The sequence below is a fragment of the Panthera uncia genome, chromosome E1 (assembly GCF_023721935.1).
Source record: "Panthera uncia isolate 11264 chromosome E1, Puncia_PCG_1.0, whole genome shotgun sequence".
Lineage (NCBI taxonomy): Eukaryota > Metazoa > Chordata > Mammalia > Carnivora > Felidae > Panthera > Panthera uncia.
Genome location: NC_064814.1, coordinates 13,582,316 through 13,605,449, shown reverse-complemented (window position 1 = coordinate 13,605,449; position 23,134 = coordinate 13,582,316). Strand labels below are relative to the sequence as shown.

The window sequence follows — 23,134 nt, the reverse complement described above, 5'->3', positions numbered from 1 at the left end:
GGGAGGGGCAGAGAGAGACAGAGGATCCAAAGCAGGCTCTGCACAGTCAGTGCAGAGTCCGATGTGGGGCTTGAACTCCCCAACCATGAGATCATGACCTGAGCCAAAGTCAGATGCTTAACCGACTGAGCCACCCAGGCGCCCTGACTTTTTCTTTTTTTCTTTTTTTTTTTTTTGGTAAAGGAGCAAAACTTCAATTTATAAAACAGGTTAAAGCAGGGCTGCTCTGATTGAAGATAGATACGAGACCTAAAGCCTAGCCTGCAGGGCCTTTTCTTTCCTTTCTCATTGGCCCCTGAGGCACCTCCTTTGAACCCCAGGGCCCTAAAGAATCAGCAGATGCCATTGCCTTGCCTGCAAGCACTGCCTGGGTGGACTGGTGGTTCGGTGAGCTTGTTTTCTCTTACATACAACCTTGTTGTCCCTCCCTTCCCTTCCCCTCCCAGATGAGGTACAGGCCATTGCCACCCTAATTGAGAAGCAGGCACAGATTGTGGTGAAGCCCAGGATGGTGTCAGAAGAAGAGAAACAGAGAAAAGCTGCCCTCCTGGCCCAGTATGCTGATGTGACAGATGAAGAAGAATATCCTTTTTGGAGTCTTGGGTCCATCCCCTGAGGCTCAAGTCAGACATGTTTGCTGGTTTGCAGTGAGCTTTGGGAAGTTGCCAATCTCTCCGTGTAGTTTAATTTTTCTCTCTGAAATGGCATTGATCTCTGGCCCTTCGTGGGTGTGAGAATTGATATTCGGATAGTTGGAAACTTCAGTGTGAAAGAAATGATGCCTTAATAATGGACTGTTTATATTGTATTTCCAGAAACTAAGATGCAGCTGTATGTTTATATTTGTATAATACCTTTCTGCCTAGTACAGTGTCATACGTATAACCAGTCTTTATATTTGTTTCCCAGTTGATGAGGGAACGGAGACAGTGAGAGTGGAATGTGTAATCAGAGATATGCATAGATTTAGTGGCAAAACCAGGACTAGAATACAGATCATTTTGGATGAAGGATTCCCAAATTTGGGGCAGTTTCATTTGAATCTCATTATTTTTTTTAATACTCCAGCGACCACATAATTGAAAGATCACATCCCCAAATCTGGAATATGGGCACCGTGCCAAAGGCAGTTGCCCTTGACCAGAGACAGGCTTGGTTCCCTTTGAGTTTGAAATTGTTTAGGAGATGCTTAGCTTCCAGAGCCTGCTTGACTGGAGTATGTGGTGCCTTATGTGGTGGACATGATACCGGAAATGTTAGTTGTCTCGTCACGAGCTTAGGAAATAATTGTTAGGCTCTTTTGGGCCAACTTGTTCTTCTCCTGATGTTTTTATTGCCAGGGTCAGCAGAGCTAGGGTCCCAATGACACAGTCTCATTTCCTGGCCTAGAAAAGAACAATGTTTTAAGCAGTGGTTCCCCTGGAGAACTTGTTAAAATCCAGATTGCTGGGCCCCACTCCCCAGTTTCTGATTTAGTAGGTCCAGTGTGGGGCCCAAGAATGTGCTTTCCTAACAAGTTGCCAGGAAGATCTGGGAACCATGCTTTGAGAAGCACTGTTTTGTTTTGTTTTGTTTTGTTTAAGTTTATTTTTTTTATTTTGAGAGAGAGAGGGAGAGGAAAAGAGAGAATCCCAAGCAGGCTCTGTGTGGACAGCACAGAGCCCAATGAGGGGGCTCAAACCCACGAACCGTGAGTTCATGACCTGAGCCAAAATTAAGAGTTGGACGCCTGACTGAGCCACCCAGGTGCCCCTGAGAAGCACTGTTTTAGAAGTCATCTCGCCATCCCCTGGCTTCCAAGTCCTGGGCCAGTCTACCCAGACCAGGCTAAGTTTCTTTTCAGCTGCCAGGAGATAAGGATCTTACAGTAGCTCTGAATAATTTTCCCCACGTTGAGATTTTTAAAGATGACTCTCTTGGGGTTACCACCACATCCCTGACAGTTTTTCTTCAGCATGCTTTTCCTACCCATCACTTCGTCGAATGTTTTCTGTTGGGTTGGGATGTGCTAGCCTTTGTTTTCCATCGGACTTTCCTTGACATCACTCACCGAAGCAGATGAGAAGGATGATTCAGTCGCCACCACAATGAACATTGGTTCTGATAAATGTATCCTTCTCTGTGTCCACCCCCAAGTGTTTCTCCATCAGATACTCTTGAGGAACAGTTTTTATTTTGCTGTCATTGCTGGGGCCTCCCTTTTACCAATAGGAACTCATGTCAGGCCAGCGTGTGAGCCCCATTCCTAGGACAACCATAAATGGTCACTCTTAACAAGAACTTTTCCCGAAGAAAACATGTTCACCTGTATTGTGAAGGGAGGAAGGATTTCTTAAGAATTTCTAAGGGAAAATAAGAATCAATACACCCTGTGTATAGCACTGGGATCCCCAGTGATGGAAGCAAACTAAAATAAGATTAAAATGTGACTTTGTCCTCAAAGACTTTATAATTTTTCAGAAAGAGAGCACAAACACTGAATACTTTTGAGCTAAAATTACTGACAGGTGGAAACATGTGCTGAGGAACGTCCCAAAAGAATCACTTATGAGAAGTTTCTACATTTAGAATCCACTGTTTTTTGTTTGTTTGTTTGTTTGTTTTTTTAAGAACCCACCTTCTTAAAGACAAGTATGGTGGATTATCACAGAAGAGGAAGACTGACTTATTTTAAAGCACTAAAGCAATAAAAGTTATGTTTTAAGAGTAGGAAGGAGCTTGTTTGGTAGTAACAGGGGTTTTGTTCTTTTTTTAAGCTTTTTGTTTTTTGTTTTTTGTTTTTGTTTGTTTTAGTAATCTCTACACTCAGCATGGGTTTTGAACCCACAATCCTGAGATCAAGAGTCAAACGCTCTTCCGACTGAGCCAGCCAGCCACCCCAGGTTGTATTCTTAAAGTCCTAAGAAATGAGGGGTAAAGTTTTTGGCTAGGTATTTTCTAACTGGTTAAACTTATTTTGTATCTTCTATAAATTCAGAGTTTGTGGTTATTAGGACATAGTTTTTGCTTAAGCTTCAGTGGTGTAGGGAAAAAAGCAAATTGATAAAGTTTAGTAAGGTTAAACAACTTATTTACCTCTTTTCAAGCATTTTTTTTCAATGTTTATTAATTTTAGAAAGAGGGAGAGACAGAGATAGAGCATGAGTGGGGGAGGGGGAGAGAGAGAGGGAGACACAGAATCCGAAGCAGGCTCCTGGCTCCGAGCTGTCAGCACAGAGCCTGATGTGGGGCTCAAACCACAAACCACGAGATCATGACCTGAGCCGAAGTCAGATGCTTAACTGACTGAGCCAGCCATTTTTAATAGTGCCAAGTACATAAAAATTTTGCCAGTTACATTGATATTCTTGTTGACTGAAAGTAGCCTAGATACTTCAACAATAGTCTGCCATGATCTAAGTGCTTATTCTGGAATGAAATTTCATTTTCATAAAATATTTTAACATTTAAATTTAGATAAGTCTGAGGTTTTTATTCTGAGGATTAATTTTAAACGTTTGTAATGGTAGTTTCAGGATTTCCCATTAGACCAAAGAGAAATTATCCTAAGGAATTTTCTTGTAGAGATTAGGAACATGTAGAGGGAGGACAGCAAGAATAAGGAAAGAGCAGTCGTTGAGACCTGTGTGACCTGTACCCTAATCCCTTAACTCATCTGTAGCTCTGTTCCGAAACACCAATGTGGAAGATGTCCTCAATGCCCGAAAACTGGAACGAGACTCACTTCGGGATGAGTCCCAAAGGAAGAAGGAACAGGACAAGCTGCAGAGGGAGAGGGACAAACTAGCCAAGCAGGAGCGCAAGGAAAAGGAAAAGAAAAGGACACAAAGAGGGGAGCGGAAGCGATAACCTTGGTCCACTCTGTTCTTTCTCCTCATGGACTTGATCAAAGGGAGAGCTGATTGTGCACATGTGTATTTAAGAGAAATGAGAGAACATTGCAGAGTGGTTTCCCAAGGCATGTCCCTTTTGTTTACATGGTCAAAAGGAAAATCACAAACACTTCTAATTACAAAATGTGCCATGTCTGTGTGGTGTGGGTAATCAGATTATTGTAGTTGATGTCTGTACCAAAGATCTGGAATGGCGGCAACTTTTATATTTTAATCTTGAAGTTCTGGCTCCTTTTGGCTACTTAAAAAGTCTTCCCTTACCTAGGATCGATAACAGAAATATTCAGAAAGCTGACAGTTACAGTTTTCATCCTAAAGGAGCAGAATCATGACCACTCCCTTCCCGAGATGAAATGTGGGAGCATAAAGTACTTTGAAAGTACTATTTACCCCTAAATGTATTGTTTTATGGATGAAATAGGAAACTAATGAAGAGCCCTACCTGGGTCTAGATATTATGTTAACATGGCAATGACCTATGAAAATGGAAGAAATTATGTGGTGGATGTTCTAGATTTGAGGGGAAAACAATTATTTTTAAGTTTCAGCTTATGGGAGGAGAAGAAGTATCTTTTTAAGTGTAGATAGTCACATATTTTTTTCCTCATCAAGGCTGCAGTTTTGAAGAAGGATGTGTATTGGGTGGAAGGAGATCATTGTTAGCTAGATTCATTTTTTATAATCATGTGTCCTCTTGAGCACTAGTAGAGATTTTAATCCTGATGTGCCCTAAAACATGAGTATAAAGACCTGATAATTACAGGTTGAGAGAAACTGCAGGAACCATGCGTTTAAGGAACAAACACTGGAAATCTCTGCGAACACAAAGATATTTAGGAGTGCACATTGTGGGTGCTCAACAAATTTATTGAATGAATGGAGAAACCAGGAGAGTCAAAAGTGAGCGGGAACTCTGTTTCTACTTTGGTCACAAGCCACATTCAGTTGTAAATACGGCCTTTCTCTACTTCAGGCAGCGGACTGTCAAGAAGCCTGAAGGGAGGCATCTCCCTGACAAGACAGAAAGTAGGTATTTTATACCTGAGGTTGGCAAACTACTGCAGACAAGCAAATTTGGCCCAGTCTGTTTTTATATAATGCGGGTCAACAGTGAATATTGCATTCTTAAAGTGTTGTAAAAGAAGAAACATGTGATAAAACTTTAGGCCTGTGAAGCCTAAAATATTTACTGTCTGGTCCTTCAGAGAAAATGTTTGCTGACCTCTGTTTTGTACTATTAACTATGAGGTTAACAAAAATTTTTACCTTTGTGCAGCAGGTAAAAAGAAGCATGGTTAAGGAAAAGATATGTCACCTCTATACACTCCTATAAGCGTGGCATTGCATTTTAAAAAAGTAACCACCTTTTAAAAAAATAAACTATTTAAATCACTGTTTTCTGATTTATCCTGATTCCTTCCAGCTATCCATGGAAATGAATTGTGTGAATAGTCACTTAGGAATGTGATGAATTTTGCTCTGTATTTTATTTTGTTTAGTCCAATATGCTCTTTTAATAGTAGAACCTTTTCCTAGAATCGAATTCTCTGCCTCAGTTTTCTTTTCTGTGAGGTTAGGTATTAGGAGATCAGAAAGATTACTGTGTTTTTTTTGTAAGTCAGTAAATTGACTTTGAAAGCCTTGGAAGTACTTTGGGAGTCTTAGTCCTCTGTGGCAGCAGCAATAGGCTGTGGCTACAGATAGGGTATGAGGGAGCCACCTTTATTAACCCTTATTTTGGATTTTTGGTTTATTCTCACTTTGATCTTGGTCTCTGCAGCAGAGTCAGGTTATATCCATGAATCCCTGAAGAGTACTTGCAATTATGTAGTTTCTATTACGTATTCTACAGTTAGGTATATCCTGAGCTAATGTTTAAGTAAGAAAAAAGGATCAGCTTCTTAGACTTGGAGTAAGGTTATCCACTTAATTCAGGTGCTGAGAAATCCTTTATGTCTAAAATGTTCAATATTGCAAAGGGCAAATTTTAAACAACTGTATCTTTTATAGTGTGATTGACATTTTAAGCCAAAATCAGAATTTCAGTCATAACATTAATTCCCAACCCTCTAAAACTTTATAAAGTAGCGGATGGTTCAAGTGGAAGGACACTGATATAATTCAAGGTAATTTTCAACCACTTTTATATAAATTGCTTTGTCTATTAAAAAAAATGGAGTACATCAAATTCTTTTGGATGAGAAATAATGGGAACATCAGTTTCATTACAGATTATGTGTGATGTTAATTTTTTGTTCTTATAGATTGTTATTCAGAAGTACAGTATATAAGAACCATCCATTAGAGAGTATACCTATAGAAGGGGATAACCAACTAATTTGAGAATTATCTGCAGGGTGATGTGATTAACAAAATTTCAAATAATTTTTGTTTGGTTTTTATGAATAGACTAGTGTTTCATTTCTGACAACGGTCATGTAAAAACTTATCCAGAATTTTTATTTTGGTTTGCCTGGATTAGTATAAAGGCAAAGCAAAAATTTCATCTTTGAAGGAGGGGAGGTTCAATGCAAGGATATCTGAATGGCATTGCTTTGTCTACCAATATTCTTGTTGATGAAATATAAAACTCGGCTCCAGTTCTTATCAGTGAAATGAAATTTGACTGGTTTTATGACCTTTGTGATACTTAAGGTTAGAAACTAATACAGAGATGTAAAAAAATGAAACCAAATATTTTCAACAAAGTAATTTATTAATTTTTTCCTGAGAGACTAAATTCAGTACAGTATTTGTTTTCATAACATCCAACATGTCTTATGTCAAACTTAACCACTTTCCATGCAGTGACTGTGGTGGGGTGATCTATTTTATTTGACTACCCTCAATGTAATTCATTTGGGTAGTTCTAAAGCATATCAGTGATCAAAATGTTTCTCCCTACAGTTACTCCTGCATTCTCAATCAGTTTCTTCCGCACATCATCTAAAGAAAATTTATGTGGTGTGATTACACTCTTTAATACCAGGATTTCTAAAACTAGGAAAAACACCATTTAAAACATCAGTGTTTCCAGTCAAGGATAGTTCAATTAAATTTCATCAGTACATTATATTATAGTTTAACTCATGCTAGAAATGTTAAAACCCAAGATCTTCTGAGTCACATAATACCAACATTTCATATTAATGAATAAATTACTTGGGTTTCATACAAAGATATTAAGTGATGAGAAACAGAAAAAGCCAAGCTTTCAAGAGCTCTTTTAAAAAAATACAGAAGCTAACTAATGAACACAACTACACAAAATATACACTAACCAATTGCAAACTAAACTAAAGATTAACCTTAAAAAAGTATATTTTAGAACTTCGTGATACCCTCATAAAATGCTCATAAGGGTATTATTACCTCATAGGGGTATTAAAACAATAGTCATTATTTTAGTTACTGTGCATCAAGTCTAAAAGATCCAGATAAAGGAAATGTTTTGTTTTTGATTCAATTTAAATACTTTAAAACTGGAAATATTTAATAATTGATAGTATAATTAAATTTTAAAGAATATACACAAATGATTTGAACAGGTTTTATATTCAGTAACTTGCATGGTTTTTACACTGGCACTTTTATCACTAATTTAGGAGAATCAGATGCATTTCCCTCCATATACGCAGGCACTAAGATTTCAAATTTATAAATATGGTAGTATTTTTAAATATTAAATTTCTACATGAATATTGGGTTCATCCTTGTTTTCCTTGGTTTCCTAGGTATTATCCAGTTTTGTAAGGAAAACACAGTTATATCACAATCAAAACTTGTCTTGGTTACTAGACTGTAGCCATAATTGGGTTACAGTCACTTAGATTCATTATTTGGAATTATACTTACTAAGGCAGACCTAAATGAAACTTATCTTCTAGAACAATTTCACATTTGCATTTACCTGCACTGCAAATGGGCTTAAGCAATAGTTTAGCTGTTAGGAAATATTTAATTAACTTAAACTTGTTATCTGTGACTACTCAGAACTCCCTAGAGTAGTCAACTTTCTGAGTTCACCTTAAACTATGGTATCTGATCCATTCCAAATAGAAGATTTTTGAATAGAAGTTAAACTTCATTAAGGTACTAACTTTAAATCTGGAAGAAAATTAATGTACTGAAGTTTTCAAGTTTGACAAGTTCATTAAAATTTTTTAGCATGTCTTGATACATTTACTTATCAGCTTTTTACTCTTCTGCTGGCATTTCCTTAATGTTTGTTTGCTTCACCTCTCTGGTTCATTGGATTGCTATTATTTATGTTTTCATGGACTTTATCTTCACAGTTTACTGTATCTTGTAAAGCCTTTTCCACATCTGTTTGGCCAGCTGTACTGGCTGTTTTTGGCAAGGTCATCTGAAGTGCACACCACAGGGTAGTGCGTGCTTTCCGAGTAGCCACACACATCTCTTTAATTGCTGAAGCAAGGGCAAAAACATCTGTAAAGAAAACACTCAGTGTCAGTTCATATTAGATGCCTTTTATGTATCCTTTAACTCTTAAAAAGCCCAATGCTGTGCTATTAAATGATCAAACATTATTATTTTCATAAGAGATAGGTGGCTATTGACTGAGTTAACTATTTGACTTAATATCAAAAAGTGTTGATACTGTTTCTGACTTGTGTGACAATGACTATGCTTTGGGGAGAACACAGACTTTGAGAGTTGTAATTAAATGGGTAAAATTAACAAAACTGACCGAAGTACTTATGGAGTAAATTATGTGGGCATGATTTACCAATTTACCTTTAGCTAAGTGTAAATTTTGGAAATCCAACCTTTAAACTCAGAATCTGATTTTAACAACATTCAAATTATCTCACTGCCTTATCAACAGAATACGCATTAACACTTATACCTCTGTCATCTTGGCATCTAGGAACTCCTTGCCTTTGCCGATTTGAAGCATTAACAATTTCATCCTTTCTACGTGACTGTACAATGTGAATGGACTCCAAGTGTCTATCAAGAGCAGTAGAGATATTGGCATGAAGGGGAGAGCTTCGAAGACGTTCCATTTTGCCTAGTAGAGTCACAACCTAAGGGAAACATTTTAAATTTTGATAAGGCATGTAACCACATTGCTCTGTCTTTAAGAACAAATTTTCAATGAAGTAGAATAGAGATGAGAGCAGTAATATTCGTCAAATAAATACTTGAATGCCTACTGTGTACTGACACCATGCTGGGGAAAATAAAGATGTTAAGGCAGTCTTTTGTACCTACTTGTTTCGGTAATCAGTTACTGGGAATAAACAGTTAAAAAATCAAAATTTAAACATTTCCATGTCACTGACAGGGTGTGTAAATTTAAGATCTAATATTGTTTTTGGCAAATAAGAGAACAGCCTGCAAATAAAACATTTTTAGGAGGTAGTGTAATCTAAAGGGAAAAACATTGAGCTAAAAAGGGAGAAGTCCTAGACTGATTAATCCTGACTTTGGCAAGTCCTTTCTGGGCTTTCAATATCCTCCTTTTGAAAATCAGAAATATTCAGATCATACTAGTGGTAGTTTTAAGGAATCCCTAATCCAGTAGGATCAGTAAGGGGAGTACAATTCATAGTTGCATATACCTATATCTCAAATTCTAAACTTGAAAGGTGTATGGAAAGAGAACTTTTTCAATAATTAGGATTTGAACATCAAATAAATATAGTCATTGCCTTTGGGAACTAAATGATTTAAAATTCACAGAAGACCTTCTGTGTTCAGTGACTGGTGTTCAGTGACTGGGGAGAGGAGAAAAATATCTCTCAATGAAGAAACTAATGGCACCTGAATGAATGCCTCTAACCTCATGCTCATTTCAAGTTTCTGTGGAGTAATGCCACTTTGGGTCTATGGAGAAAACATAAGTACACAGTTATTAAATATTTTCCTCCCAATTACAGAACCCACCAGGATCTTTGAGGAGGAAACAAAACAACAAAAGAAAAAAAAGGAAAAATCACATAGAAAAACTCCAGTGAGCTACTAATTACACATTTTTTTCTAACTATGTATTTTTAAAATAAGAATCATTTAAATAAATGGTAAGTGTAAAGAAATTTGCACAGGTGATTTTTAATAAAAAAGGTGGTTCTTTTCAGAATTGTATAAAACCTGCAAACCAGAAAATAGTACATGTAAAAATATTTTTGCCCTTTGTGATCATCGGTCTAATGTTGCTAAATATAAAAAAATTTTTTTTTAATGTTTATTTATTTTTGAGAGAGAGAGAGCATGAGCAGGGGAGGGGAGGGGCAGAGAAAGAGGAAGACCCAGGATCCAAAGCAGGTTCCAAGTTCTGAGCTTTCAGCACAGAGCCCGACACGGGGCTCAAACTCACGGACTATGAGATCATGACCTGAACCAAAGTCGGATGCTTAACCGAATGAGCCATGCAGGTGCCCCTAATGTTGCTAAATATAGATAAAAACAGCTATAAACATAACCTAAATTAATGTGAAGCATAAGCAAAGCTGAAAAAGTTTATTTAAAGTTTGCAATTCCTTGATTAATTGCCTAGAAATGCGTTGCTGAGAAAAAGGACTTTTAACTTGGAATGGTTTTTTTTTATTTAAAAAAAAATTTTTTTTTAACGTTTATCTATTTTTGAGACAGAGACAGAGCATGAAGAGGGGAGGGGCAGAGAGAGAGGGAGACACAGAATCTGAAACAGGCTCCAGGCTCTGAGCTGTCAGCACAGAGCCCGACACAGGGCTCGAACTCACGGACCGTGAGATCATGACCTGAGCCGAAGTCAGACGCTTAACCGACCAAGCCACCCAGGCACCCCTAACTTGGAATGGTTTTAAGAAAAAGTAATAAAAGATTGAAGTTTTTATTAACATCTGGCTGTAACCCATGTTGGTATCTGACTATAATACTGATAAATCCATTGTAAGAATTTACAAATTTGATAAAAGAATTTCAACCGACCAACTGAAAGCTAGGTAAAAATCACTCTTTTCCATTGAAGTAATTCATATCTATATTTTAAAGACAGCAAAGTAGATGGAACTGATGTTCAATAAAACAGACTCTGCTATGTTGATTTTTCTGGTTCCTAAAATGGCTTTTATTCAATCATAGAAGCAAGCTGTCTTCACTGTGTGCTTTTTCCCAGGAATTTGTTTTTGTTTTTGTTTTTTTTTAAGTAATGTCTATGCTCAGTGTGGGGCTCAAACCTATGAATTTCAGATCAAGAGTCAAATGCTCCTCCAACTAAGCCAGCCAGGCGCCCCTCCCAGGAATCTTTTATCATATTTGAAAAACAGTGTAAGTTTTTAAAAGAGGAAGGTCAAAAAAGAAAAACTTTACCCTACTGTATTAAATTCTAGAAAATTCTGAAATTTCAAAGGAGGTAATAGAAATAATCATTTGTTAAATTAGAAAATGACCTAACGTCAGGATTCTTTACATTTGAAGTGATATACTACTTTTCTAAAACAAAGCTATTTTATAAATTTATGCATACCTACATTCTTCAGTATTTTTTCAGTTTATCAGTATTTAATACATTGTTGGATACACTTAATGTTTGTTGAATAACTCAAGTGTGCAGGGTTAAGAAAACAGTAATTCCCTGTTAATGTCCCATTTTGTATAATGCAAATACAGCTTGCTCATCTAGCTAGAAAACAAATGGGGTTTTTTTTTGGTTTTGTTTTGTTAGAGAAATGGGACTTTATAAATAATATTCAAAATTATTTTTGCTTTAAAATTCTGTTGAGAGTTGGCTGTATTGCTGATATAGATTTCTTAAAGAGAAACCATTTAAATTCCTAAACCTACTTTTTTTTAATGTTCATTTTTTTATTTTGAGAGAGAGAGAGAGAGAGAGCAGAGAAAGCAGAGAGAGAATCCCAAGCAGGCTCCATGCTGTCAGTGCAGAGCCTGATGCGTGGCTTGATCCCATGAACTGTGAGATCATGACCTAAGGGGAAATCAAGAGTTGAACCCTTAATCAACTGAGCCACCCAGGTGCACCTACTAAACCTACTTTTTAAAGGATTGAGGGGTGCCTGGGTGGCTCAGTTGATTAAGCGTCCAACTTCTGCTCAGGTCATGATCTCGCACTCCGTGAGTTCGAGCCCCGTGTGGGGCTCTGTGCTGACAGCTCAGAGCCTGGAGCCTGTTTCAGATTCTGTGTCTCCCTCTCTCTCTCTGACTTTCCCCCATTCATGCTATGTCTCTCTGTCTCAAAAATAAATAAACGTTAAAAAAATTTTTTAAAGGATTGAGGGGGTGCTATTTCTCCTTTCCTGACTATTAATCATAGTTGTAGGACCAAGCATGGAAAAGATAATTATTTCAGAGAATTATGCATAAATGTGATTTAAAAATCATTCAGAACTCTGACTTGCTGAAATGTTTTAAAATTTTATCAAGCAATGAAATAATCCATCATTGGATGTTTTTACAGCTTACTCTGGCTTGTTCTCGAAGTTCGTCCACAATTAAGCGATCAACTCGAGATGGGTTGGAGGTCAGCCTTGGAATTGGAGTGTTGTTAGTACTGGATACTTTTTTTCCTGGGTAATTCTTGGCCAGGGCCAATTCAGTCTGTAAAAAATTATATAATTTTTAGATGCTGAGTTTTCTAAATATGATTCAGTTATGAGTGACATTTCTCATAGGTCTAATAAATAAATTGAAAATGACTACTTTAAAATTGTTTCAGTATCAAACAGAACAAATGCAAACCACAACACCACTGTATTTTCTATATTTAATGCATATAAAATACCTGCAAGTCTCCCTGCACCTCATGTGGGACTTGAACTTATAAAACTCTGATATCAAGAGTCACATGCTCTTCCAACAAAGCCAGCCAGGAGCCCCAAAAGTAGTAAACTTTTGGCTCATTAAGGAAAAAGTCTACTTCACAGGCAAAAAACCCCCAACTTTATATAAATAACAATTTTTTAAGCCTCACATTTTTTTAGTTATGTCAGCTAATTCCTTATAGTCATGGACTTAAATACTGTACATTATGGAAGAATTCAGCTTAGAAATAAGGCCAAGTACTCTTGAACTACACTAACAAAATGAAGATAGGCAGAGAGAACATCCCAAGTTACTCCTAAATGGATAGATTTGTATTACCTTTTTTCTCTCCTTTTCTAATGCTCTCCATTGTTCATAGCACTCTTCTAGTCGAATATGAAGTTCACTGGCTGGTCCACTACGGGTTTTAATTGGTCTTTGAAATCCAAAAGTTGGCACGAAACCAGAAAACGAATTATCACCATACATCATATCATTAAAATAAGGGTACAAATGGCTTAAGTCATCGTAAGAAAACATATCGTAAGAATCCAACAGTGGAACAACTGAATGGCCAAATGGGTGAGTGGATCTTAGGGGAAACCCATTTGAACCAACTTGTTGAAAACTCTGATTATGCCTTAAATCTCCCATCATATAATTATTAGAAAAGCATGATGCCTGTGTGCGATTCACACGGCTATTAATATTGTTGTCTCCACTTCCCTGTCTGTGGCTATTAAAATGACCCTGTGACTCCAACAGATCTTGATACGTATTTTGAGATAAGCCATCTAAGTGCTTTGGACCTTCCTCAGCATCATAATGTCCACTCTGAGACTTAGCTTGAAAATTATGTTTGTTTACATTTTCAATGATCCCATACTGCTGAGTTGCATAGTTATCACAAAATCCATTTGGCTGCTTTATTTTTTTATCAGTAACTGATTCAAAGAGATTTTCTTCTCCAGTCTTTGTCAGTCCTTCCATGTGATTGACAGATTGAATTCTTTCTGCACCATTGTAACTGAAATCAAAACTAGAAAATGCTGAAGGATTTTCTTGGCAATACTTCTGAAATAAACTGCTATTTGGGGTTAAATTTGTGGATGATAGTTGGGGGAAATCTGAAGAATGGTTAGAACCTTTAGAAGCTACACTTAAGTGACTATTTAATTTCATCAAGTTACCTTGATTTCGATAAGGAATAGGAGTGTTATTTTTTGTTTGGACATTCATCCAGGTTGGTCTGTTTAAGCTGATACCTCCTGAAGGTGTTGCTGAGTTTGATAATAAATTCACAGATTTAAAATACTCAGAATTTGAGGGGTCAGGTTTAGTAAACTGTTGTTTTTCTGTGACATTAGCAAAATCATTATTAGCTGGACAACCCGCATGAGGTTTTAGTCCATATTCTGATTTTAAGCCAAAATCAGCAGTGAAAGCTGCCTCATTTGCCAACTGTTTTTCTGTCAGATGTGGTGTGGTTTTTGGAAATGTGAAATTCTGCTGGTCAGCTATTGTCTCTTCCATTTTTTTCTGATTTGCTGGTTTAACCTGAAATAACTTTGTGTATGTGTCTGCTTCTACAGTTGGTATTTCAGGTGTGCCATTGGCTAATTTTTTACTATCCTGGACATTAAAATTTGAACACTTATTAAGCTTAACCTTATTAGGATGAACATATTCTGGGTATCTACAATAATCTGTGTTTTCGCTGTATCTATTAAATTGAGAAAGAAACATCTCTGCCCTTTTTTGCTGTAATGGTGCTTCAAGACCTTTAGCACATATTTTCTCTCTTCCATAAGAGTAAGTATCAATTCCTGATTCTTTCATGATGTCAGACAGACCAGTCTGTGATGTAAAACAGTTTTTGATAAATGGAAAATCTTGGAATGTTGTCTTAGCTGTATCATTTGTCTGGATATTGTAACAATTAGAATGATCACTTCGTGAGGGGTACATCCATTGTTCTTCAAGGTCTAACCCAGTAAATCCATGATAAAGTTCATCTATTTTTTGCTGTGGTGTTAGATTACTATTATGCAGGTATTGCTTTTCCACTGCTGACACAGATTCACCACTATAAAAAGCTTGCTGAGAGATGGCTGTATCTATTGGCCTTTTGGTTTCTGTTAAGAGGTCATGGTGATCTGCAAATCTGCTTGTGTTCACTGGCCAAACTGACTTTAAATTGGAGGAGCAGGTCCTAGAACAAGTAAATATATTTAATTACAACTCAGATTTTAAATGACTTTATTTTCTCAGTGGAGAAGGTAGAACAGGTTCTCAAAACATTTATATTGCCTCACTTCCCCATTATCTAATCCTTTCTAACCTTGCCTTATAAATTACCATTACATCCAAATAATTTTCTATCACTTGAAATGTGCCACATACTACATTAATATGCATTTTTATCTTGATATGTCTTCAGTATACTTTCCCAAGAGGCATCAACTGAGGCCTGAGGCTGGGGACTACATGGTCTTGCATGAATTGTTTATCTACAGTAAGCAGAAAACAAAATAAGTTTTTCCTTTAATTAGGTTATAATAGAATACAAAAATGTTGTTGACCACATTTTTTTAAATGAAAAAGATGTACTTTGATAAAACTATTACTAAAATTAAAATATTTTAATTGGTTACATGTGTGCTGCATATTTCCCTATTTATGAAGTACCACATTTGGGTAATATGGCCTCCATCCCCGAAAAATCAATCAAAGTGTATTTAAAAAATTTTTACCATAAGAACAAAGTCCATACGTATTTCTGCATACCAGCAATGATAGTTTTATTCTTTAGGATAGATGTATAAAAGCTCTTTGGAATTTGTACTCTTTACGCCAAACTTTAGAACTCAAAGGAAATAGCTCTGAATTATGCAAGAATAACTTTCCAAAGGAAAGTTCTTAATAGCAAATTAAAGTCTGAAACTTCCAATTGTATGGCAAGTACCTCAGCAAAGTCAAGGCTGCTAGAAACAAATATTTGAATTAAGATGTCTATTGTCAGATGATCCCCTATTAAGTAAAAATAAAAGCTAATAAATACAGTAATCTAGTATGTGTGAATTTAAAAGCTTACTATATACTATGTAGCTTATATAATATACTAACCCCTCAGCAAAATAAGGCTGTGACTTGTCTTGTTCTTCCAAAATGTTAGACACAAGTCCATATAAGTCTGTTTCACTGCCATAGTCATTTCTTTCCGTTTGAATCCTAAAAATAAATGAATATCACATGTAAATTATTTTCCTCATACTGAAATTCAATATATTGATTTCTATTTCCAGACTTCTTATACTATTATTTTTCTATAAAATATCTGGATTGAATTTATCCCATCATTTCAAATAAAGAGGCAACAACATTTTCCACTTTAGGGGAGCCTAGGTGGCTCAGTCAGTTGAGCGTCTGACTCTTGATTTCTGCTTGGGTTATGATCTTACAGTGGGTTTGGGACCCGTGTTGGACTATGTGCTGGTGGTATGGAGCATGCTTGTGATTCTCTCTCTCTCCTTTCTCTCTCTGCACCTCCCACTCTTTTTTTTTTTTTAAAGAATATTTTCCACTTTAGCATAGTGCCTATGGTACATGTTTCTCCATTTCAAATCCTATGTCTAGTTTGCAATGTATGCTTAACTCTTGTTTCTCCCAAACACATGCTATTCATTTTAAGTTCCAAGATATAAATCTCTGACTTACGATGTTTTAGACACACTTGGCACCACGGCTGCTTCTAAAAGCATATCTGGTCCCATTATACGTTATTCCGTCAACACTTGCTCAGTTTTTTCATTTGTGATTTGGAAACCATACGAATCTGCTACTCTATTTTTGTGACTCTTTAGACCAAATGTTGGATTTAAAAAGTGAAATGTGATATGGTCATCCTAGATACCACAGCAATATTACAGTTGTCACTTAAATCTAACAGATTTGTTGGCTATCCCTAAATCCTTACTACAGTAACTGGAGCTCTATGTATCTGAAATCCCACCTTGTGACTAATGCTGTCTAAATAATACAAAATGTAAAAACCACAAGGAGATGGGAAATTGGTGCCTATCTATTAATGTCCCGTCTATTTAATGTCCTATCTATTTCAACTAATCTGTTCCTAGAAGTAATATGTTGCTTTAAGTTATAGCTTCTTATTTTCTCGTACTTTATTTCTAACATTTCATAGTGTTAGGACATCTTAGAAATAAAAATACCTTTATATTTGCATAATACTCAAATAGTTCATTGATCTTCATAACATAAGATGGGCAGGTATTAGTAATCATTCAGCTATTGAAGAACGATCATTTGAGATCTTAAGAAACTTGTATTTTATAAGTGTATGTGATTTGTTATACTGTACACCTGCTGAACAAATGGTCTGCCTACAAGTCTAATGCTTTTTCTGCTATATTGTGTTATTTCAAAAAGATTGGATAAGTTTTTTGATATAATAATATATTAGTATATCTCTAAAATAATTCAATGTAATATATACTAAACTACTAATACTTGTTATTGGGAACTGTTAAGGGTTAAGGTGAATTTCCACTTTCTTTTATGATTTCTGTAAAGTCTGAATTTTTTCAATGAACATATATCAACTGAAAAAATATTTTTGTAGAATTATATATTATATAGTCTTTCTAATAAGATCACTATTATACAGAACTCACCAAAATTTTCAAAATTTTAACTTTTTTGAAGGTAATCTCTATACCCAACATGAGGCTCAAACTCATGACCCCAAGATCAAGAGTCACATGCTCCACTGACTGAGCCAGCCAGACACCCCAATTTTTAACATTTTAAAAACATTTTTTAATTAATAAGATTTTTAAGGAGGGTGCCTGGCAGGCTCAGTTGGTACAGCATACCCACGTTGGGTATAGAGTTTAAAAAGAAGCTTAAAAAAAAAAGAACATACAAGATTTTAAAAATAATTATTGTCCAATTAAACTAAAGCTGCATCAGCATCTATCAACTGCTCCCTTATACATAATTAAAATAAAGGTAGATGTTACTCCTTTAGACTTCTCTTTCCAACAGGCTCCCATAATATACTATACTTCTTTTTAAACCTCACTATACTTGTGCCCAGCAAGTCGTCACTGTCGTCGTTGTCATCATCATCATCATCATCTTTATTGTAAGAGCTATAAAGTTGGAGATAATATTTGCCGTGTTAATTGTAATATCCCTAGTATGAGAGATCTGGCAGAGTTAGGCCTCTAATATTAATGGAATTAAAAAATAACTAGAGGGGCGCCTGGGTGGCTCAGTCGGTTAAGCGGCTGACTTCGGCTCAGGTCATGATCTCGTGGTCTGTGGGTTCGAGCCCCGCGTCGGGCTCTGTGCTGACAGCTCAGAGCCTGGAGCCTGTTTCAGATTCTGTGTCTCCCTCTCTCTGCCCCTCCCCTGTTCATGCTCTGTCTCTACCTGTCTCAAAAATAAATAAAACATTAAAAAATTTTTTTTTAAATAACTAGAAGGGTCTGGGTGGCACAGTCGGTTGGGCGTCATGCTCTTGATTTCATCTCAGGTTATGATGTTGCAGTTTGTGAGATCAAGGCCCTCACTGGGCTCCATGCTGACAACATGGAGCCTGCTTGGGATTCTCTCTCCCTCTCTCTCTGCCCCTTCCCTGCTCGCTCCTTCTCTCTCTCTCTCAAAAATCAATCAATCAATCAATCAATCTTACGTTTGATAAAATCCTGCTTGCTCTACACTTGTGAAGGAAATAATTACTGAAAATTTAGATTAAATTGGATGAAAAACAGATCTAAAAATTACCCATGTATATAAGTCATCTTTAGAAAGAGGAACTTAAGATTTACTCACTAAGGGTTGCCTCTAATGAATAAACAAAAAGTAATGAGCTAAAAATTACAACACAGAACTGCCCAGTGTAGGGTTTCTAAAAGTTTGATAAACATAATATTGTAATGCCATAACATTAAAATGCTGATGTAAGGAATAAAGAGCTAATACAACTGGGTTCCCATGTAATCAAACTTTAAAAGTTTTCATTTAGCCTGAAAAATATGATTTATTAATTTACCTGTTCTTTACATTGATCTGAGAATTAGAAGGCTGTTTAGTATCATCTCCATAAGTAGACCATGGTGCATAGAAAAGTGAAGAATCTATAGAACTTGAATATTCTGCTGATGAAGAAAGTGGAGTATAGGTCTGCCTTAGGTCAACACTGTCTTCACTCTGAAAATTTAAAGACATGTTTGCACATCAAACACATCAAAATTACACAGAATATTAGTGAAATAATGAGATACGAGAGGAAATAACACATGCGTAGGAGTTGGGAGACTTAAAATCTAGACTAAGCCACTTAAACTTACTTTCCACTAGGGGTTCATGAATGTTATCTGTAAATGGCCACAATAAATATTTTAGGGTTTGCTGGCTGGTGAGGTCTCTGTCAAAACTTCTCAACTCTGCTGTTCTAGCACCAAAGCAAACCATAGACAATATGTAAAGGGCATAGCTATGTTCCACTAAAATTTTGTTTACAAAATCAGGCACTCAGCAGATTTGATCAGTATTTGTTGCTTATCCCTGGTATGAAATACCCACAATTACTGCACTTATAATTTTTTTTAACAGATGAGTGTTATGTAGACACTAGCAGTGTTATTTTCAAGAAATCATTTACAAAATTCAGTCTTAATGCCCCTAATCTGTGGGGGGAAAAAAAGGTGAATGTACATTTATTCATATGGAATTTGCAAAGAAATTCTACATAACATTATATTCAGTCAACCTTGTGACAAGAGTACTGTGCTATAAAAACAAGGAAACTGAGGCTACAAGTTATTGAGCTGATAGGTGACAAAACTAAACCCAAACTCAAGGCCTTCTTACTCCTACTGTAGGAACTTTTAAAGAATATCTTTTAATTTTCAGCCTAGTTTCTATTTCTAAGAGATATTATAAAAATGATGATATATAAAATTTTATGTCTTCAGAAATTTAAAAGCTATTACTACAATTAGAAGAAAAATACAAGCTCATTTTTCTTTTTCTTCTTTCTTCACTCAGATCGAAGTATCAACACTCACTAGGTGTCATTTTTCTTTTTTTTGAATGGTTCTATAATTTGGGTAAGTAAGGTAAAAGTTTGAGTTTTAAGATTTTATTCACTTAAAATACTGCCTCTTAGGGCATCTGAGTGGCTCACCTGGTTAAACGTCTGACTCTGGATTTTGGCTCAGGTCATGATCTCACAATTGTGGGATCAAGGCCCATGATGGGCTCTGCCCTGAGCTTGGAGCCTAGTTAAGATTCTCTCTCTTTCCCTCTGCCCCTCTCCCTTGCTCACATGCATGCTCTCTCTCTCTCTCTCAAAAATAAGCAAATAAACAAATAAAATACTGCCTCTTTTCAAGAGGGATTGATATGCAGTGAAAATAATTTTAAATACTTAAAATAGAATGAATTTAAATAATAAAGATTAAACTTATTTAGATGTATTTTATTCTGAAAATGCTTCTTTAAAGAGGTCTGAAAGTATACATTCACATATTTTAACTCTCCAAATGAAATCTGAGATGTAATAACTATAAATATCTAGACACAGTAGAAATAGTATTTTCTTATAAATACAGAGGACATATAATCCTAGATAAAAATATTTTCTAATTGCTTTTACAAAATTTACATAGAGAAGACATATTAGATCAAAGTATTCTTAAATTTTTGTTCTTCATAGACAGAATTGAAATACAACTCTTTAAACACTAAGTTTCTGGGGCACCTGGGTGGCTCAGTTGGTTAAGCATCCGACTTTGGCTCGGGTCATGATCTCACGGTTAGTGAGTTCGGGTCCCACGTTGGGCTCTGTGCTGACAGCTTGGAGCCTGGAACCTGCTTTGGATTCTGTGTCTCCCTGTCTCTCTCTGCCCCTCCCCTGCTCACGCTGTTGCTGTCTCTCCCTGTCTCTCTCTCTCAAAAATAAATAAACATTAAAAAAAAAATTTAAACACTATACCAACAAAATATTTACTATACCAATAAAATATGAAAATTAATATAATATCTTCCAATCACCAATCTTTAAAAATGTCAAATACTTTACAACCATTTGTTTAAATTGCGGTTATGACTGCTATTTGAAAACTACATGTTATAACTGTCTTGTATATACATATATATACATATAATGCTGACTATTCTGAAGCTGGGGAAACTGAGGAACCGAAATAATTTTGCTGTGTCACTAAAAACTACTTTCCAGAATTTCTTAGCTAGCAATAACTTTTGCAAAGGCTTTTATCTTTGGAATCATTCATAATTTTATTCCTTTAGTTCTGAAATTTTTATCATAGACCCACTTTAACTCTCTTTTAGGTGTGAAACATCCAAAGTGACATAAGTAATTGTTCATCTTTTTGAGATAGTGACTTAAAAGAAGTATTTTCAGATTATGTAATATCAAAAATATCAAACAAGATACACAGTATTTGAAACTAAATGCATTTTAGGAGTATTCTTTCAAGTTTGTTTCACATTTTAAAGTAAGATTTGAGTATTAGCAATAAATCCGTTTATAAGATTGATTTCAATTTCGTATTCTAGGATAAAACAAACAGCTAAAATAAAACATAATTATATTTTAACTATCTGGGAATTAAATTAAAACATTTATGGGAATGTTTTAAACATTTATGGGAATTAAATTCCCAAATGCTTGGGTTTGGCATAATAATCAGTTTAGATAACTGCAAAATGTATCACTTATATACCCTGAATATACTTGATTGAAATTAAATTCACGTAAATTTTAGTAGCTGTGAAAACAATATGGAGAGCAGTGGAATGCTGGTCTTGGCAGGAAAAAGACCTAGGGTCCACTTAGGCTTTGTCACTTAAGACATGAATCAAGCTGAGCCTCAGCTTCTCAGTCTGTATAGCAGGTGTAATGTACAAAGTTGTAGGATTAAATAAAATTATTTATTTTGGGCTATTGTTATAATTCAAAGTATAACAATATCAACACTGATGTCCTGGATAAATAATTTCAAATGAAAATGACTTACACTACCCAAAGCCTGGTTTAATATGATTAATAAAACTAAATGTTTTAGATGCAGTAAAAGGTAGCATGTAATCCAAGACCCTGTTAAAGCCAGAAAGCAAAGCAGTAAAGAAAAACTTCACCTTCAAATTAACAAAGGCATGTTTGTGCCGACTTGCACTAAATGTTGCAGCAACAACTATTTTACGGTCTTACTAAGTATGGATTTTCTTACATTTCTGAGGACAAAATGAAAGCAAGAATAATGTAAGATCTTGTTTTCAAAGCAAAGTATGGAACTGCGCAGACTCTGTACTGAAATTATTACCGGCTTTTAAACAGAATGTTCTTGGCTTTCTGGTCCTAAACTTGGGAGCAATTTCAACACCTTATATGAATGGGCTCCGGGAAACGAGTTTGATTTAGGGAAGAAAAAAAAAAAAAATCCTCTAACAAAGGATGGACCTGAGATTTGTAGCAATCATAGAAGGACGTGGAGCCGGTCAGCATCACGCTATTGAACACGTCCGTTAGCCTGCTGCTGGGGTCGGCACCGAGGTTCCAGCAGCGATTCGCGCTTCCACGGAACGCTACCTTGGGCTGCACGAAACGGACAGGGAGGAAGCGGGAGAGGCATCACGCAGTGCAAAGGCAGGACCGAAACGACGGACGGCTGGGGCACCGCCGTTGTTCTCGCCACTCCACTCGGAATCCGCTCTGAGGACACCGATCCCGATCCCGGGGCCGGCGCCTCTGTCCCCGGGCTTCCCTCTCTGCCTTCGGGCCGCCTGCGGGCCGACCGCAAAGGCGCGGCCCCCGACGGCCGTGACAGGCCCACGCCGCCGGCCATCGCCTCAGCGCCGCCGCCGCCCGACGCGGAGGAGATGGCCGTAGCCCCGGCGTCGCGGCCATCGCGGCCCGGCCCGCCAGTCCTATCAGCCCGCGTCGCGCCCCCCAACCCGAGCCCGGCCCCGACCGAAGCGCCCCCCGCCCGCACCGGCGCCTCGACCGGCCGGGGCGTCCCGTCGGGGATCCTCCCCGACGACCTGCACTCTCCAGCGCGGCCGCGGACTCCTCAGAGAACCGCGTCTGGGAACGCTCCCGCTCTCCGCCTCTCCTCACCGTAGCCATCCTCCAAGTTCGACCGCCCCCGGACCCTGACCGTCCCCACCGTTTACCTCAAGTCCCTCCCTCAGGCCTGGGGGGCTAGAGGGCGGGCAGGTGACTCCGCCTCTCACCTCCATGGAGCCCCCCCAGCCCCTCCTGGACTAGGTACAGCTCCTGGGGTACGGGGGTGAGGGGGGGGGCGTCGAAGCCCGGCTCCCTCAGCCCGCACCCCGCCGCTGCCGCCGCTGTCGCCGCCGCCCCGGGCGCTGCCTGGAGCCAGTCTGTGGGTGAGGGGACCGGAGTGGGGAGGGAGGGGCGG

General features: G+C 37.3%; 2 protein-coding genes across 3 annotated transcripts in view; one reads left to right on the top strand and one right to left on the bottom strand.

Annotated features, from left to right (window-relative positions):
- The window catches only part of CCDC43 (coiled-coil domain containing 43), a 12,073-nt gene extending 5,452 nt beyond the window's left edge, over nt 1–6,621 (top strand). The window contains exons 3-6 of one of the 2 annotated variants that reach the window (XM_049636273.1): nt 447–582; nt 2,051–2,109; nt 2,794–2,882; nt 3,662–3,749. In XM_049636273.1, the coding sequence (XP_049492230.1) occupies nt 447–582; nt 2,051–2,109; nt 2,794–2,864 (266 nt within the window). In that variant the 3' untranslated portion in view covers nt 2,865–2,882; nt 3,662–3,749. Of the gene's footprint in view, nt 1–446; nt 583–2,050; nt 2,110–2,793; nt 2,883–3,661 lie in introns of both variants that reach the window. The other variant, XM_049636272.1, reaches the window with a different exon arrangement.
- Nucleotides 6,589–23,134, bottom strand: MEIOC (meiosis specific with coiled-coil domain). The gene is made up of 8 exons (XM_049636271.1): nt 22,887–23,134; nt 22,174–22,308; nt 18,736–18,893; nt 15,786–15,890; nt 12,999–14,871; nt 12,321–12,455; nt 8,764–8,944; nt 6,589–8,342 (listed from the first exon to the last, which is right to left on the bottom strand). The coding sequence occupies exons 1-8, from the start codon at nt 22,950–22,952 to the stop codon at nt 8,113–8,115; spliced, it is 2,883 nt and encodes a 960-aa protein (XP_049492228.1). The 5' UTR covers nt 22,953–23,134; the 3' UTR covers nt 6,589–8,112.